We start from the raw sequence: 18242 nt of genomic DNA, 5'->3' as shown, positions 1-18242 counted from the left end.
ATTTTATTTTATTTTATTTTATTTTAAATCATTTATAAACCACTATTTAAAAAAAGAAAGATGTACAATATAAAAACAACCAATACTGGCTGGGGTTGATAGGAACTGGAGTCCGACAACTTCTGAATGGCTGCAGCTTCCCCTTTCCTGCTTCAGCGAATACTCCCATGTTGTCTCGCTTGCTTCTGTTGCCAAAAGTGTGTGTGTGTGTGTGTGTGTGTGTGTGCACGCGCTGCATATGTATATGTAAGGTAAAGGTAAAGGTAAAGGGACCCCTGACCATTAGGTCCAGCCGTGTCCGACTCTGGGGTTGCAGCTCTCATCTCACGTTAATGGCTGAGGGAGCCGGCGTACAGCTTCCGGGTCATGTGGCCAGCATAACAAAGCCGCTTCTAGTGAACCAGAGCAGCGCACGGAAATGTCGTTTACCTTCCTGCCAGAGCGGTACCTATTTATCTACTTGCACTTTGACATGCTTTCAAACTGCTAGGTGGGCAGGAGCAGGGACCGAGCAACGGGAGCTCACCCCTTCGCGGGGATTCGAACCGCCGACCTTCTGATCAGCAAACCTAGGCTCTGTGGTTTAACCCACAGTGCCTCCTGTGTCCCTTTTATAGTATATGTACACCAGGGTAACTGGCAGAATGAGGTGACAACAAGGCTTTCAAGCACACCCCTCTCTCCATTCAAGCAAGCCAGAGGCATTATCACAGGTCAAGGACACAATCCAGCCAGGCAAAAGCACTCGTGTCATTAAGGAGGTGGAAGAGTCTCAGTGGCCAGATAGAGAGGATCAGAGGACCATATTCAACCCACCTGGGCCTGAGATTTCCTGTGCCTGTACAAACTATGACACTTCGCACACATACGGTCAAAATTCCTGCCTATATTTTGCTGGGGTTTGCACCTGATGACCCTTTGACCACCTTCCAATCCTACAATTCTATTACTCTATGGGGGATCTATCCACAGGTGCAAGGCTGCAGGGTTCTCTAGGGCTCTCCATACAGTACTCTATGGTGAGTTCCTGCACTTAAGCATTTTACCACTACAGCCACTGAAAAATATCACCTATCATCATATTAACTGGTCAAGGCAGTGGAAGTGCCACAAACATAAATCCTATTAGCCAGGGGAAGGAAGCACTTTCTCTTCTCATCTTGCCACTGTTCCACTGCATGCCACCTGATTCATTGCACCACCATGCCAGCCAGAGCCTCCCTTCATCAGTACCACAATAAATCCACAAGGGCAGGATTGTTCCACTGTGCAGCTTTGTCGGGGGGGGGGGGAGTGTGTTGTGTGCCTGGGAGTGGGAAAATGGTACGTGCTTCCCGCTCTCAACCCAACTGCATTTCGAGCAAAGGATTGCTATGAGTGAAAGAGGAAGAAGAGAGAAGAGTTCTTGCTGAGGGGTGGAAGTGAAGGCAGCCCCCTTCTCCGAAGAAGCCTCCGCGATGGCCAGAGCAAAGCTGAAGAAGTCGCCATCCGAGAGCAATGCCCACCAGAAAACCATCCCGCCTCTGGCAACGACCGAGGATGTCCCGGGGGTCAGCCCGTTGCTACCCGCGCGGAGGCTGGGGTCCTTGGGGAGCGAAACTGGACACAGGTACTGCAGCACTGCATGCCTCGGTGTGGAGATGACCACCCCCCCCCCGTAGTGGACTTCGGACATAGCAAGGAGCCGAATGGGTTTATTGGAGCAAAAATGTGGAAAATTGGACCCCCCCCCTTTTATTGTAAACCCACACCCATGCTCCTTAACATCCCAAACCTGCCCCCCCCCCCCCCCGCGGGAGGTGGGTGCCATTATTAACTAAGACCAAAGATTCCAAAACAACCAAACCCGGATGAGATTCAAATAAACATACAAAACTGCTGCATGCCAGTTATTGAAAACCCTGAAAGCTTGACTTCAGCCCCTGTTAACTTGCAGCAGTGTGCATTAATCTGTGGGAGGGGTGGGGGGGTCCGCTGAAGCCCTTTCCCCCCAGTCTTCCCAATTCGTGGTGTGTGCTTATGCACCATCTTTGGAAGCTGTCTGGAGAGGAAGGAGCACACGGTTTGGAAAAATAAGAACCTTCCCTCTCTCGCGCTCACACCAAGGTTTGCATGCAGATAAAAGAAAATTAACCGGGGGGGGGCCCGGCGGGGAGGAATCAAATCAACAATGCAACACTATCTTCTGGATACACATCTGTTAACAGGATGTGGCAAGCCTTTTTCTTCGAAATCGGCAGGTGTTTTTTTTTTTTTGCATTTGCTTTGAAACCGTCCATTTCACTTGGGCGGGGGGGGGGAGGGGGGGGCGGGCAGCTCAAAGCCTGAATGAATGATCCCAGCATTGCAGATAGATGCAGGACCGAGCTGTCCGCTTTACCTCTGTTCCATGGTATCCCCTTTTCCATCCTTTCTCTTATATCCATCAATCCTTCCACAGCCCGCCCACCGGCATGCTCTGTCTGTCTGTCTGTCTGTCTTTTCTAAATCTTGAAACACCGTATGTACTGCATATATCGCTGGATTGTAAGGCGGGTTGGCGCCTTTTATTCATTCCCCGACTGCGAAGGGGGTCCATGTAAACAAGGCAGTGCATGAAAAGGTGAAGGATTGTCTAATTAGGCGGGTATTTCCTTATTGGGGGAGGGAATCTACCTGGTGTGTGTTTGCGGGGGGGGCGGGCGGGCGGGCGGGCAGCGGGTGGGGGTGGGGGTGGGGGAACAGCCAGGGACACATAGAAAATCAGCTGTGAAAAAAAGCAGGTCTTCTTCTGTAGGGCAAAAAGGCACCTAGGTACTTGTTTGCTTCTCTGAATGGATGAGCTCAGGCTGGTGGACTGATCTTGGCAAGGTTGGCGATGGACAGGTGCCAGCAGCAGGGTTGAGTACCACTTGCAGCTCCTCCCTCCACCCCCCCCTTCCCTTTGAAACAAAAGTCAGCCATGCATTAGATAGCAACGTGTATTACTTCACTGACTTCCAAATGCGGTAAGCCAGTTTTGCACCTTCCTGGTCATTCTGCTGAGTGAGGCACAGGAAATCTGCCCAAAAGAGGGAGTTGGAAAGAACACCACTTTTCCAACTTCCTCCTTTAGCTCTAGGTACCATTCAAGGCAAAACAAGGTAACTTCCCTCAATACCTCATGACCAATGGGGCAGTGGGGTGCAGAAAGCTCCAAGTTTTATAGACACTAAAGGAAGACCCCCCCAAGTGTGCCCAAGGACCCCAACAGATGCCAAATTGGTCACCCCTGCTCTGAAGTAATGTGTTAATTGTGCCATGAGTCTGCACTCCCATAATGAATCAGTCCTTTAATGAGGGTATTATATGTGACCACCAATTTTTTAAATGGGGAATTCCTACCTGCTGAAATTGTATTTGTGGTTGGTTAGAGGGAAACATCTCATCACCAGGGCACCACCACTGAAAAGGCTCCCTTCCTAGAGGCTATACTGCCTCACTTCATTAGATAGCTGTGGTGGACCTGGGACAGGCTCTCTCATGAAGAGTCTTGAGGACTGGACACTTAGGTATGGGAAGAGATGCTCCTTTAGGAAATCTGTTCCCCAGCCATTTAGGCTCATCATTGATATATTGACCAAAGCTGATAAAAGGACTAGAATCTCATTGGTGGCCATCACTGCTTCTTCTGGGAGTGAATTCTAATATTTTAACTCTGCACTGTGTGAAGAAGTACTTTCTTTTGTTAAGACCTACTGTGGATTCAAATACTAGCTAGGGCAGGCCCTGGATTAGGGAGACCATGAGCCTGATTCTGCTTTGACATGCACTAGATGGTATTGATGTTGTCATTTTCTCCCACCCTGTGAAGTTCATAAAAGTCAGTGAGGGGCAACCTCACATATGTACTTGTGGGTGGAAGTTATGGGGCACAACAAATATGCTGTATAATTAATAACCCCACAGAGCCTGGTTCCTTGTGATTCTACTTGGAAGACATGCTGTTCCTGGGCTAAACAGGTAGGGTTGCCATGTCTCCTCTTTTTCCAGGACATGTCCTCTTTTTTAGTGGTAAAATTTCTGTCCGGGTGGATTTTTTTAAATTTGCCAAAATTCTGGATAACAACAAACAACAGACAACATGGTAAATTGCAGGATGTACACAAATAACACAACCGTGAAAGTATTCAATCATGTACATATAAACCATAACACGTACAAATGTCTCAAAAGAGGCAATTAAGATTCCAAAAGTGCAATGTTCAATGTGCAAAAAGTTCAATGCAATAAGGTGCTCAAGTCTCTTAGGTGTTCCACATACCTCAACGGTTCCTGGTTGGGGTTGTGAGCATTTCAGCCTTGTCAAGTTTCTATAAGTCCGTCCCTTGAAGAAACGATAACAGTGAAACGGGGATTATGCAAGCTAGCCGCCCGTTGGAAAACAGACGTGGACGCCTAAGAGACTTGAGCACCTTATTGCATTGAAATTTTGCACATTGAACCTTGCACTTTTGGAATCTTAATTGCCTCTTTTGAGACATTTGTACGTGTTACGGATTATGGATTATATCCCCTCCGGTTGTGTGTGTGTGTGTGTGTGTGTGTGTATATATATATATATATATATACACGATTGAATACTTTCACTGTTGCGTTATTTGTATACATCCTAAAATTCTGGATAAGACATAGACATAGCTGGTGGTTGAAGACTCTTAACTTCTCCTGCTCGTCCCCCTTTGCAATATATCAGTGCTTCTATAGCTTACATATAGTAAGGGGCATTTAAAACCACAGTTGCAATAACACCCTCTTTTTTGCTCTTCAGAATATGGCAACCCTAAACATGGGTAGATAAAATCCATGTCAACAGTACTTTGGAGGGCTATGGGCTTTACAGCAGGGGTGGGGAACCTTAGGCCTAGGGGTCAAATGCAGCCTTCCAGGGCTCTCCATCATGTGACTCCTTGAGGCCAGAACCTTTCTCATGTGGAGGTTGCTTCAATAGTCCTGCTTCACCACCTCTCTGCCTTGAGCCATTTTGCCTGACTGAAAAATGTTCCCTACCACAGCTTCATAGCGACCACTGTTCCCACTTTTGACCCAGTAGAGTTTCTTGCTGGTGTAAAGTGTTTTTGTTTTTTTAACTCTTCGGGTTCTCCTTTTTGGAAGGTGTGACATTGGCATGCAGTTTTGAGTGCCACATATTTTTTTTTTTGGGGGGGGGAGAATGGGCAGAGATAGAGAGTCTGGGTGTCCAGGGCTGGTGATGCTAAAGCCTGCTGAATCACCTGTTGTCAGCAGGATCAAGAAGTGTGAGAGACAGCAGAAGGCCCCTGTTTCAATCCCCAATGGAATATCCAGGTAGGGCTGGGGGGAGACACCTGTCTGAAATCCTGGAGAGCCACTGCCAGTCAATGTAGACAGTACTGAGCTAGATGGACCAATGGTGGGACTTGTTAGAATGCAGCTTCCTCGTTTCCTAAGTGATCCTTAGGAAAGGAGCTGACCATTAGGGGCTGCCCTTCCAGCTCCTACATTGGGTGGAGAACCTCAGGCTTGGGGGCTGAATGTAGGCCTCCAGACCTCTCCATCTGGCCTCCAAAACCCTCCCTAGGCAACCCACCTCACTGACCCTGCTTCAAACCCTCTGTGAGTGTTTTTGCCTGGATGGAATATGCCCTTGGACTCTGTTCAGGCCTCTTGCTCACCTGGATGGAGGACAGAGAGAAGCATATGAATGTATGGAGGAGCTAGCCATACATACTGCCCCACCCACTGCGGGCATGTGCCCTCCCCCAAATGTTCCACAGAAAGGAATATGACCTTTGGGGTGTTAATCAAGCCAGCAGCTGAATTGAATGCAGGGAATAGATACCTACTGCCTCACCTGTGGGTTAGAGACCTGTAGTGATCCACACATCCCTATTTGCCTCCTGAGTAGCCTCAGCAAGCCAGCAGGACAGGATGGAATTCCCTCTTGGGCATGGCAGATATTTTAATTGAAATCAATTGGTGTGGCATGCCTTGCCATGAATGGGTTTAGGAGTGCAGTGATGCATGAATAAGCTTAAGAGTGGGGTAATCCGTGAATGGGCTTAGGAGCAGGGCAATGGCATCTAGAATTGCTTGTACTCTTCCCCAGCATTCATGTCACATCCAAGCTCGCTGCTTCTGAAAGATTTTCACACGGGTTGGAAAGGCATGACTAATGCATTATGCCCTCTAGGAAGTGCATCCCAGGTATAGGCAGGAATGGGGATGTGCTCTTGGCAGGGCTCCCAAAACCAGCCTGTTCTGCTGTCTGTGATTGCATCCCAAAGGCACGGACTCTCAGGCGGGCTGATGTCACTGGCTGTCCTTACAAAACTCCAGTTCCAATAAGGGGGTGACCAGAGATGTTGGTGGGTGCTCCTTGGCTTATGATGCAGATCCACAGGGCTGTGATAATTCAATATGGTAGCAGAAGGCACCACTCCACTGAGCCTTGAGGGCAACTCCATCCTTGGTGTGACTGAATAGACCAGGAATTAGGGGGGGGGCTGTGCTCCCTGTTTTACAGGAAATGAACCTCTATTCGAAGATCTGTCAGAGGCTGGTCCTCTGAAGAAGTCCTTTGTTTTGAAGGAATCTCCAATCCAAGCCCAGTTTTATAAAGATAAAGACCCATCAGAAAGGGAGACTAGGAGCCTTGAAACTGCCTCATCACCTGGTTAGGATCTCACCTGATCAATCTTCCCCACTAGGCTGGTGAGATGTATTAAATCACACGAACAGTATTTTGCTTTAAATTATCGTAATTGAGCTATATCCAATCCTAATCAGAATAATTAACAGACATGCCAAACTTAGACCCATTGGCTTCAATGAGTGTACTCTGAGTAGAACTTAATTGGTTACCACCCATTATATTTACATTTGCATCTATTCATATAAATTAGCAAATTTTATGGTGATCTTTGTCCCTTTCCTGCCTCTTTCTTTTTTGAGGGGGGTGTGGGGAGATGTGTCAGTGGCCACCCTAGTAGATAAATTGACAGAGAATGTTTAAAATAGGTAGAATGAATTTTTGTCACAGCGCCACTCATTACTGCATTAGTCAGTTGAGACTTGGGTGTATGATGGGTGATCCCAGATTTAACCTTATAGAGAGAGTGTTCTCACAAGCCTTTGTCATCAACGCAGACTTAACGGAGTCTGTTCGTGCATTCAGCTGCAAGTTATCAAATGCTGAATGATTGTTTGGACTGTACCAAAAGTTCCTCATTCAATTTTTGGACTGAAAGTAGTGCCCCAAAATCTTCTCTTCCATAAAAACCCATTTCCTCCCCCCCCCCATTGCTGCTTCTGGCCACTGTTTCTGTCTCACCCCCCCCCCCATGCTGCTTCTCCTTCCTGGATGCCCCCCACCAATTAGAGATCACACGAAAATAGTTTCTCAGGGCAATTACTGAGGTAGAACTAAGGCAATGAGAACGAGGCCCCACAGCATTGCTGTCACTCTGAACAGGCAAACACAGTAGAAGAAGAAGAAGAAGAGTTTGGATTTGATATCCCGCTTTTTACTACCCGAAGGAGTCTCAAAGCGGCTAACATTCTCCTTTCCCTTCCTCCCCCACAACAAACACTCTGTGAGGTGAGTGGGGCTGAGAGACTTCAGAGAAGTGTGACTAGCCCAAGGTCACCCAGCAGCTGCATGTGGAGGAGTGCAGACACGAACCCGGTTCCCCAGATTACGAGTCTGCCACTCCTAACCACTACACCAAACTGGCTCTCAGTCTGAAAAATGAGAACAGTGGAGTTGCGTTTCACAGCGCACAATCCTAACTTAACTCTCCCCGCCACTACAGTGGTGGGGCTTTGCACATCTGTAACCCCATTGCAGAAACCTCACAGCAGAAAGTGGGAGGCACAGAAAGATAGCAAGGGCAGCGAAACAGGCTCAGCCTTTCCCCCTCTTGTGCTGCCAATGGGCATTCTTTGTGATGATATTCCCACCTGAGCATTTAACAGGCAGGTGCGGGGGTGCTGCACCAACAGAGCTAGCACTCACTCTTGAAGTGATGGCCAGCAGAAGGCCAGCTTAGCTGGGGGAGTTGGGCAGAAGGACCACCCCCACCTAAATCCACTAGTTGCTAAAAAGTCTGCAAAAAGTGTCCCATGCACTAATAATTGGCCGATGGAAAATCAAGGGGCTTGCATGGAGGCTGGTCTGTGTGTGTGTTTGTGTTTACTTTATTTATTTACTTTTAAAATTTCTATACCGCCCTTCATTCGAGAATCACAGGGTGGTTTACACTATAAAAACGTAAAAATACATACATACAAAAAACAACGACAAACCCCACAGCATTCACAAATATACACTTACTCTGTGTTGGAGGGGGTGGGTGTACTAGCTCTTGCTTTAGGCTCCCTCCCTCCTTACACATATTACCCAGGCTTGTCTTTGACTTCTCTGTTTTTCACTAGGAAGCCGCAGCCATAGAATTTTGATTTTTGTCCTAGGCATATCTTTGGGCAATATAATCACTCCTCTCCCCTCCACCTTGCTATTCTGTATCTAGCCTGATTTCTTCCAATGCTGTAATATACATAGCTGCCTTGTGCCAAGGCCATCAGGGCATCTAGCTCAGGGCATGCAGCCCACTACTGCGTACACTGACTGGCTGCTGCTCTCCAGGGTTCCAGTGCGGCAGCTGGGGGTGGGGTGGGGTTAATGGGATGGAACATTTCCAGTTCTACCTGGAGGTGCTGAAGATTGAATCAGGGACCTTCTGCATTCAGAGCAGGTGGTCTATCACAGCCTTAATGAGATGCACACCGGGGCATGTTCACCTTCACCTTTAACCTTTCCATTTGCTTCCTTTGCTTCAGAGATAGCCATCTAAACAGCATGCAGAATAAAGTGGCTGAATTCTGGACTGCACTGCTTCAGACTACAGGATTATGTGGGTTGTTTTTTTTAACCCACCTCCTTTATTAAGGGATTTTAAAGGACACTTTTATTTATTAAAATATTTATATGCCACTGTATCACAGCGATTTATACCAATATAAATCCATAAAGCCATACAGTAAAATCATAAAAATTTAAAAGCAAGTTAAAAGCAAAATAATTAAAAGCGAACATCAGTAGACCATGGGGGAAGATGTACTCTTAATTGTCTGCATAGGCGTGGTGGAATGGAAAAGTTTTCAGCAGGTGTTTAAAAGGTGCCTACTGAATCTCTATTGGCAGGAGGTTCCACAGGACAGGGCCAATGACACTAAAGGCTTGCTCTCTCGTTGTTGTCAAATGAGCCTCACCATCTCTGGGAGCAACTAGAGATGCTCCTGCAGATGATAGAAGGCTTCAGGTGATCTCTGAGGTACCCCAGACCCAAGATGTTCAGGGCTTTGTAAATCAACACAAGGACCTGGAACTTGGCTCGGTAGAAGATGCAGCATTCTGCACCAGCTGGAGCTTCCAAGCCAGATCCAAGGGCAGCCCCACATGCACTAATCTAGCCTCGAGGTTATCAATGCATGGACTGCAGTGGTCAGGCTATCTCCATCCAGGAACAACCATAGTTGGTGAACCAGATGAAGCTGATAAAAAGCACTCCTACCCACAGAGGACACTTGGGCCTTTAGTGACTATGCCCCGTTATATGCATTTGTGCACATATTACCTGGCTAGAGAAGCGCATTGTAAAATTTGGATAAGTGCAAATTTTAATGGTGACTTGTTTTGGTTCTCATACTGTTTCAGAAAGTGCAAGTTAGGAGGTTTGCCTTTGAATGTGAACTGGATCAAGCTTCTCCCGGTCTCTAGTCTTGATCAGCTCAGTTCCTCTAGTCTGGGTACCAGTGCTTCTTCTAAGAGGTGGTTTTTTTGTTTTTTGTTTTTTTACTGAGACAAATTTTAATGTGATGAATAGAAGTAAGAAGTGAAAAGAAAATCCATCTTGCAAACTGCTCCCAGGAATACAAATTAGTTTTCTTCTATAAAGAACTCAGAAGAACTGATTGTTTGAAAGCATATGCTGTTTTTATCACTCCACAGATCACACATTTTTAATGTCTCACCTAATGGCACATAATGGCGAAAGAAAGGGAGTAAGTTTGTTGTAAATAGAGGAGACTCAGGATATTGCTGTAGGTCATTGGTAGAGCATCTGCTTTGCATGCAAAGGTCCCCACTGTCACTCTCCAGGTAAGACTGGCAGAGATTCCTGCCTGAAATCCTGGAGAACTGCTGCCAGTCAGTGTAGACAATACTGAGCTAGATGGTCCAATGGCTAAGTAAGGGTTGTAGCTCAGTGTAGCTCTGTTTCGCTTGCAGAAGGTCCGAGGTTCAATCTCTGGCGTTTCCGGTTAAGGATGGGAGAAATCTCTGCCTGAAATTCTGGAGAGCCACTGCCAGTCAGTGTAGACAATACTGAGCTGGTTTGACGATAGTCTGACTCAGTATAAGGCACATTCCTATGATCCTAAATGGCAGGGCGGAGTATAGACTAGATTATCCTACACTAGAGGGCTAAAAGTCTTCAACCAGAAAGTTTGCCATCTGCAAAATTTGTGTGTATAGCGGCACAGGACAATAGTGTCAGGTTTTGCTTCTTGCCGTTCCTGTAGTTACCAGTGTTCAGTTCAGCACAGTCCACATCACCATTTCTTTTAAGTGCACATGAAAACCCATACTTATTTTCATGCATATGCCTCCTAATGTAGTAATGTGCATATTCCTCCCCCCAAAAAAAATTTCCCCTAATCTAATAAGTCACATCCAACTAACCTTTGCTCAGTTGAAATGAATACACTGGCGGAGGAATGGGGGGCGGGGGCGGGGGGCGCTCCACTCCCGGCACCATCAGGGAGGGGGGTAGCATCGCGGCTGCCCCCCCGGACATGCACCGTGCACCCCCCCCCACTGTGCCGGGTGCCACGCCCCCACGGGTGGCGCGCCATGCCCCCATGGGTGGCATGCCAAACACCTGGGACGCACAACACGCCCCCACAGATGACGTACCACCCCCCCAGGACACATGACACCCCCCACGGGCGACGTGCCACACCCCTGGGATGCATGACATGTCCCTTGGGGCAGCATGCCATGCCCCCAGGACATGTGTCACGCCCCTTGGGATGCACGCCAGCCACGCCTCCGCCTGCTCTCCTCCCCCGGTACCGGAGCATGCAGCTTCGCCACTGAATAAATAGGCCCAATTAATTTGAAATTAATAGACTTGGTATACAGAGGGTTGCATGCAACTCAGTTATGCTCAGATCAGCTGCATTGAAGTTAATGATCTTAAGTTACTCATGTGCAGTAACTTCAGTGGATCTGCTCCTGGTAGCACTAGCATTGGCTACAACCCTAAATTAGCAATGTTGATTAATTTCAGTGGGCCTTTTTATTAATAATGTTGTATGCAACTCAGTGCAATTTTGTTTATTGTACGTATTTACAATCCATTCTTATGCAAACTTTTCACAATTCTCGGAATGTTTTAACAGTCAATCCCTCTTCCCGGAGAATTGTAGCTCTTAGGGGAAAATAGGGGGTCTTCTACCACCTCTCAGTACCTGTAACAAACTACAGTTCCCAGGATTCTTTGAGGAGAGGCTGTGGTTATTCAAAGTGGTACAATACCATACCCCCCAACATTTCTCTGATGAAAACAAGGACATCCTATTCCATTATAGTTATTGTTATTAACGATTTATATCCCACCCATCTGATTGGTTTGCCACTCTGGGTGTCTTCCAACATATATAAAAACATAATAAAGCATTAAACATTAAAAAAAACTCTCCCCTATGCAGGGCCCCCTTCAGATGGCTCAGGGGTCGGATAACTCCATACCCTTCAACATTTATCTGATGAAAATTGGGATGTCCTAAGAAGGGATCAAATCAGAAACCAGGACGGCTTCTGTAAATCTGGGACATCCGTGGAAAAAAGGGACACTTGGAGGGTCTGTGATACTGCTTCAAATGTACGGTGCAGATGGGGCCTTAGTCATGGGTCTACTCTGAGTACGGCTAACACTGGCTACAACCCATGCACTTTGGGCTCAATTTCATTTAGCAGGGGCCCCTACTCAGTGGTAGAGGATGTGCTTTGTATGCAGAATGCTTTGTACTGAATTCCTGTCAGGTTATATTTTTTTTTTAAGGACCATGTTAAAATAACCAGTTAGTAGTTACCGGTATGGGGAAGGCATCTACTTGAGACCACAGAGAGCTGCTGCTAGTTGGAGTAGATAGGAAATTGCCTTATACTGAGCTGGACAATCAGTCCATCCAGCTCAATCCAGTGTGGTGTAGTGGTTAAGAGTGGTGGATTCGTAATCTGGTGAACCGGGTTCGCGTCTCCGCTCCCCCACATGCAGCTGCTGGGTGACCTTGGGCTAGTCACATTTCTTTGAAGTCTCTCAGCCCCACTCACCTCACAGAGTGTTTGTTGTGGGGGAGGAAGGGAAAGGAGAATGTTAGCAGCTTTGTGACTCCTTCGGGTAGTGAAAAAGCGGGATATCAAATCCAAACTCTTCTTCTTCTACACTGGCTGGCAGAGGCTCTCAAGGATTTCACACATTAATTCTGCCCTAGCTGCACCTGGAGGTGCTGGGGTGGGGGGCGGATATTGAACCTGGGGCCTTCTGTATGCAAAACAGGTGTTCTACCACTCAGTGGTGGAGCTTCATGCTCCAGCACCAGGGGGGCAGAGAGCAGGTTGGCCAGGGCTGGCGCGCGTCCTGGGGGCGTGGCGCGCTGCCTGCAGGGGCGTGGCACCCAGCGCGGGATCGTGCTGCCAGGGGCGGTGCACTCCCCCCCACCCTTCTTCCTCCACCAGTGCTGCCACTGAGCTTCAGTCCGTCCTGCTAGATAGCAGAGTCCAGAAAAGGTATGACATGGTATGAAACAGCTTCCTATGTTCTCATGCAGTTTCTACGAGTTGCTGAGGAGGAGGAGGTGTGGCAGGGCTTGGGAGCTTCTTGAAGGTATCTGATTGGCCACTTTTAGAAGTAGAGATGCTGAACTATGTGGACTTTTGGTCTGATCCAGGAAGGCTCTTCTCTCCCCCACCCTCCACACCACCTTCATCTTCCTTTTCCTTTGCTCCTCCTTGTACTATTTATCTATTGGTTTCAGAATCAGTTTCCAAAGCAGTTTCCAAAGCAGTTTATGAGTGGTGTTGGACCATGTCCCTCCCGCATCGGTCTCTACAGCCACATCAGGCACTGCATCCTTCCAGCAGCTTGGCCTCGCCCCTGAGGGCACATTCCTCCATTGTCTCCCAAGAAGAAAGACGCATGCCAACCAATGGTATTGGAAACAACAAGCAACATCCTTGTAATATTAAATAACATAACAGAGAAAATAAATTCCGGCTTGAACAAAGGAAGCTGCCTTCCTCTGAATCATTAGCTCATTCAGCTCAGTATTGTATATGCTGACTGGAAGTGGGTCTCCATGATTTCAGACAGGGGACATTTCTTGCTAACACTATGGCCAGGGATTGAACCTAGGATCTTCTCATGCAAGGCAGATGCTCTACCATGGGGCTACAGCCCTTTCCCTCCAATCAGCAGGGATCTTCTTCTGGTCTTACTTAAGACACCCACTATTTCACATAATTTGCACACTGTAGCTGCTAAGCCATATTAGGGGTATTTTCTCCAAACCAAGATTCTTCAGGAGCTAGAGAAAGAGGGGGTGGGTTTCTGTGCATGCCTCCTGGAGTTTTCTCCCCCTTCTGTGTGCAGTACCATTCTGCATCTGTCTCAATATTGCTTTAGTTTCCTTCCCGTTGTAACGCTGCCACAAATCTAAATTGAGCTCTTTGTGTGGGATGCGAGTCCTACAGATGTCTGCCGATTCATTTTCCCAGTGTCTGCCTGATTAATCTTGGACTGCCCCAGATGATGGACTGTTTGAAAGCACACAAGGCATGGCAAGGGAATGGCTATGCGCCTTGGTGCAGTTTCGGTGGGCTTCCAAAATTTGATCTGGGAAACCGCAGCCCAGCTTTCTCTCATTCTGGGATTCCTTGCAGTTGTGTGTGGCTTGTGTGTTTGTTTGTTTGTTTGTTTGTGTCTATGTGTGTGTGCAAAATGGAACATCAAAATGGTCCCTATTATTCAAATATACTCAACCTTAGAGCCAGATGTAGCCCTTCAGCATGACCCAACTTTCTGGTTTTTCTTTAGGAAATAAAAAGCTCAACAATTTTGGAGTCTTCCTATTTTCGGGGTGTCCTGGTTTTTGCTTTTTGAAATATGGCAACCCTGTTCTATATGCCCAAGCCACCCTTTGCCATCATATTCCCCCTGTCATAGAAATCTGGAACCCTCTCCCAGTGAGTAGGAAGAAGTGTAGGGATTGTGGGGGCGTGGAATTCTGCACCACCCACATTTAAAAGCAAATCTGTCCAATTCACACCTACTGGAAAAATACGCAGATTGAAACATAGCCATCCTTTGAAACCCACACTTCTGCAGATCTGCAATGCTTCCCCCCCCCCCATGTGCTAGTGTAAAGTATGCCTTAAAATGCATATTGTAGTAAACATCACATACAGAAATGCATTATATTGGGAGAAATCGTTCTGCAAAAAATATGTACATTTGGAATAATTACATAAGAAACGTGTATATTAGGAGAAAATTGTGCAGAAATGGTAGTGAATTTTCATGAAAGGAAAAAGAAAGCAAACTAATGTGGAAATTTGAAGAACTAAAAGTAATATTGGGAAAGTGAGAAGAACTGAAACTGACTGCATGAGTCTCCTCTCCCTCCGACTACATGTTTAACCAGGGTTTATAACCCTATATAACATGCTCAGGGAGGGGCAGAAAGGAAAACACCTGCAGTCCCCCCCTCCCAATGTATATTTTTGTGTGGGGAGGCTCTCTGGAACTCACTGCCTATTGATGTTAAACAGGTGTGCCCTCCTTTTATTATTTGCTGAAAACTCTTCTGTTCCAGCAAGTCTATCCAGACAAACGATTTCATTACCTATATGTGTTTTAAATGTTTTATTAATTTCATACAGTATTTGCTTTCAGTGCTGCCTAAACATTTTGTGAATCTAAGTTTGGCCTCATTGAGGGACAGTATTTCAATATGAGTAGGAAAATGAGAGTACCCCTAAAGCATTTTTTTAAAAGAAAAAAAGCACTGTGGCCATCTATTTGTGATTTGCAACCCAGAATGTTTATTCTGGAAGCTAAGCTCAAATCTTTCCAAGACTGTTTGAGATTGTGCTTTTTATTGCTTGCTTGGTGCTTGTCTTTTTCAAGGCCATAAAGTGCTGGCATGTTAATGAGTGATATTGTCTAACCCAGCAGGAGGAATTCTGCAGAGTTGCTTACATTTTTCACTAAGGGCATATTAGAAAGTTCTACTGTGCTGCTGGGATTGGGAACCTTTTTCAGCCAACATACAGCTCTCATATGTTTTGGACTATAACTCCCATCAGCACGGGCCAGTATGGCCAGTGGTCAGGGATGATGGGAGATGTAGTCCAAGGTTAGAAGGGAGGTTGCATTACGCAGTCACTTGGCAGATACTGACCATAGAAAAGGGAGCATCAGAGAAGAGCCATCAAGATTGGCTAGGTCAGGTCACATGGCAAGGTCTGATGATACTCATCAAAGCTTGCATGCAGCCCCCAGAGGGTCAAAGACCCAGTTTGGAAGATGCACACCCAATGCACTTTTGCGTACACACACACACAGGCTGGGAGCCTCAATGGCGCCCCACTGGAGGCTTCATCCAGGGCAAGAAACCTGGCTAGTCTCCCCGGCCTGTAGCTACGACTCTGAAGGGAACATGGCCCCCAGAAGAAAAAATGGACTACAGTTATCCAAAGACTGCATCCAACCCTGCCTTGATTCATGCATTGGTACCATTGTTAATTAATTCTCCCCTGAACAATTCGTTTTATTACAAGCACAGTAGTAGTTATTTTCTGCAGTAATTAATATGAAACTTGTTGCATGCATAAACAGGCCATTACTTACAGTGACAACAGCAGAGGATGGTAACATAACTAGGAAAGCAGATCTGGACAAATGCCAGGTAATGAGCTGAAGTGGGCCCAGGATCCATCCACAACAGGTTGAGACATGCCTCAATTGTCCTGGGTCAGAACAGGTTCAGCTGGAGCAATGTGGATCTAGCAAAAGGAGTGTGGCTGGGTGCCAGCGGATGGCAGGTTGGGGCCGGCAGCATGATTGTTTTGCCTGATGTTGTTGTTGTTGTTGTTTAGTCGTTTAGTCATGTCCGACTCGTCGTGACCCCATGGACCAGAGCACGCCAGGCATTCCTGTCTTCCATTGCCTCCTGCAGTTTGGTCAGACTCATGTTGGTAGCTTCGAAAACACTGTCCAACAATCTTGTCCTCTGTCGTCCCCTTCTCCTTGTGCCCTCCATCTTTCCCAACATCAGGGTCTTTTCTAGGGAGTCTTCTCTTCTCGTGAGGTGGCCAAAGTATTGGAGCCTCAGCTTCAGGATCTGTCCTTCCAGTGAGCACTCAGGGCTGATTTCCTTCAGAATAGATAGGTTTGATCTTCTTGCAGTCCATGGGGCTCTCAAGAGTCTCCTCCACTACCATAATTCAAAAGCATCAATTCTTCGGCGATCAGCCTTCTTTATGGTCCAGCTCTCACTTCCATACATTACTACTGGGAAAACCATAGCTTTAACTATACGGACCTTTGTCGGCAAGGTGATGTCTTTGCTTTTTAAGATGCTGTCTAGGTTTGTCATTGCTTTTCTCCCAAGAAGCAGGCGTCTTCTAATTTTGTGGCTGCTGTCACCATCTGCAGTGATCATGGAACCCAAGAAAGTAAAATCTCTCACTGCCTCCATTCCTTCCCCTTCTATTTGCCAGGAGGTGATGGGACCAGTGGCCATGATCTTAGTTTTTTTTTTGTTGAGCTTCAGACCATATTTTGCGCTCTCCTCTTTCACCCTCATTAAAAGGTTCTTTAATTCCCTCTCACATTCTGCCATCAAGGTTGTGTCATCAGCATATCTGAGGTTGTTGATATTTCTTCCGGCAATCTTACATCCGGCTTGGGATTCATCCAGTCCAGCCTTTCGCATGATGAATTCTGCATATAAGTTAAATAAGCAGGGAGACAATATACAGCCTTGTTGTACTCCTTTCCCAATTTTGAACCAATCAGTTGTTCCATATCCAGTTCTAACTGTAGCTTCTTGTCCCACATAGAGATTTCTCCGGAGACGGATGAGGTGATCCGGCACTCCCATTTCTTTAAGCACTTGCCATAGCTTGCTGTGGTCGACACAGTCAAATGCTTTTGCGTAGTCAATGAAGCAGAAATAAAGGTTTTTCTGGAACTCTCTAGCTTTCTCCATAATCCAGTGCATGTTTGCAATCTGGTCTCTGGTTCCTCTGCCCCTTCGAAATCCAGCTTGCACTTCTGGGAGTTCTCGGTCCACATACTGCCTAAGCCTGCCTTGTAGAATTGTAAGCATAACCTTGCTAGCGTGTGAAATGAACACAATTGTGCAGTAGTTGGAGCATTCTTTGGCACTGCCCTTCTTTGGGATTGGGATATAGACTGAACTTCTCCAATTCTCTGGCCGGCCACTGCTGAGTTTTCCAAACTTGCTGGCATACTTAGTGTAGCATCTTATCTTGCCTGATAGTACATTTAATTGGGATTTAAATAACCTGATTAAACTTGTGGTTGGGAGGGTGACTGTGAGACTGTGCATTGCCCCTGGATAGGATCAGGGCCAATATCTGGGTCAGGTTGGCCCCAGACTGGCACAGGTCATATCAGGGCTGTCTGAAGTGTCAGGTTGTCCCCCAAATTGGACCAGAGTCCTCAGGACACAGGCCTAATAACTAGATTGGGTCAAAAGGAAGAACAATCCTCACTTGGCCAGAACTTCGTTGAAAATCAGCACAAAAGCTTGTGCAATATATTGATAGCTATTAAACAACACGGGTTGAAGCAAGGGTATGATCCATTGGCGGGAGGATGTCCCAGGATTGTAGAGTGGTTCAGATATCTGTCTCCGAGGGTGGAAAGAAAGAGAGACAGAGAGATTGAGAGACGAGGGGAGAAAGACCCGCTTCAGAGGCAGAGATGTTGTTGGTTCAAGGAATAAATAGGTATGTAAAAAGGTGAAATCCTGGACTAGTAAAGTATCCCCCCTTTTCTTTTGCCCATCGGTAAAGGTAAAGGGACCCCTGACCATTAGGTCCAGTCGTGTCCGACTCTGGGGTTGGGGTGGTCATCTCGCGTTACTGG

General features: G+C 46.7%; 1 protein-coding gene across 13 annotated transcripts in view; it reads left to right on the top strand.

Moving 5' to 3' along the window:
* Positions 1-18242, top strand: part of KCNT1 (potassium sodium-activated channel subfamily T member 1) — a 183846-nt gene that overhangs the window by 51809 nt on the left and 113795 nt on the right. For 9 of the 13 annotated variants that reach the window (XM_033137680.1, XM_033137685.1, XM_033137683.1 and 6 more), the window contains exon 1: positions 1309-1609. The exons of the other annotated variants lie outside the window; for them this stretch is intronic. In XM_033137680.1, the coding sequence (XP_032993571.1) occupies positions 1458-1609 (152 nt within the window). In that variant the 5' untranslated portion in view covers positions 1309-1457. Of the gene's footprint in view, positions 1-1308; positions 1610-18242 lie in introns of those variants that run through there. 13 annotated transcript variants of the gene reach the window in all.

The sequence above is a fragment of the Lacerta agilis genome, chromosome Z (genome assembly GCF_009819535.1).
Source record: "Lacerta agilis isolate rLacAgi1 chromosome Z, rLacAgi1.pri, whole genome shotgun sequence".
Lineage (NCBI taxonomy): Eukaryota > Metazoa > Chordata > Lepidosauria > Squamata > Lacertidae > Lacerta > Lacerta agilis.
This window is presented reverse-complemented; position numbering and strand designations above follow the sequence as displayed.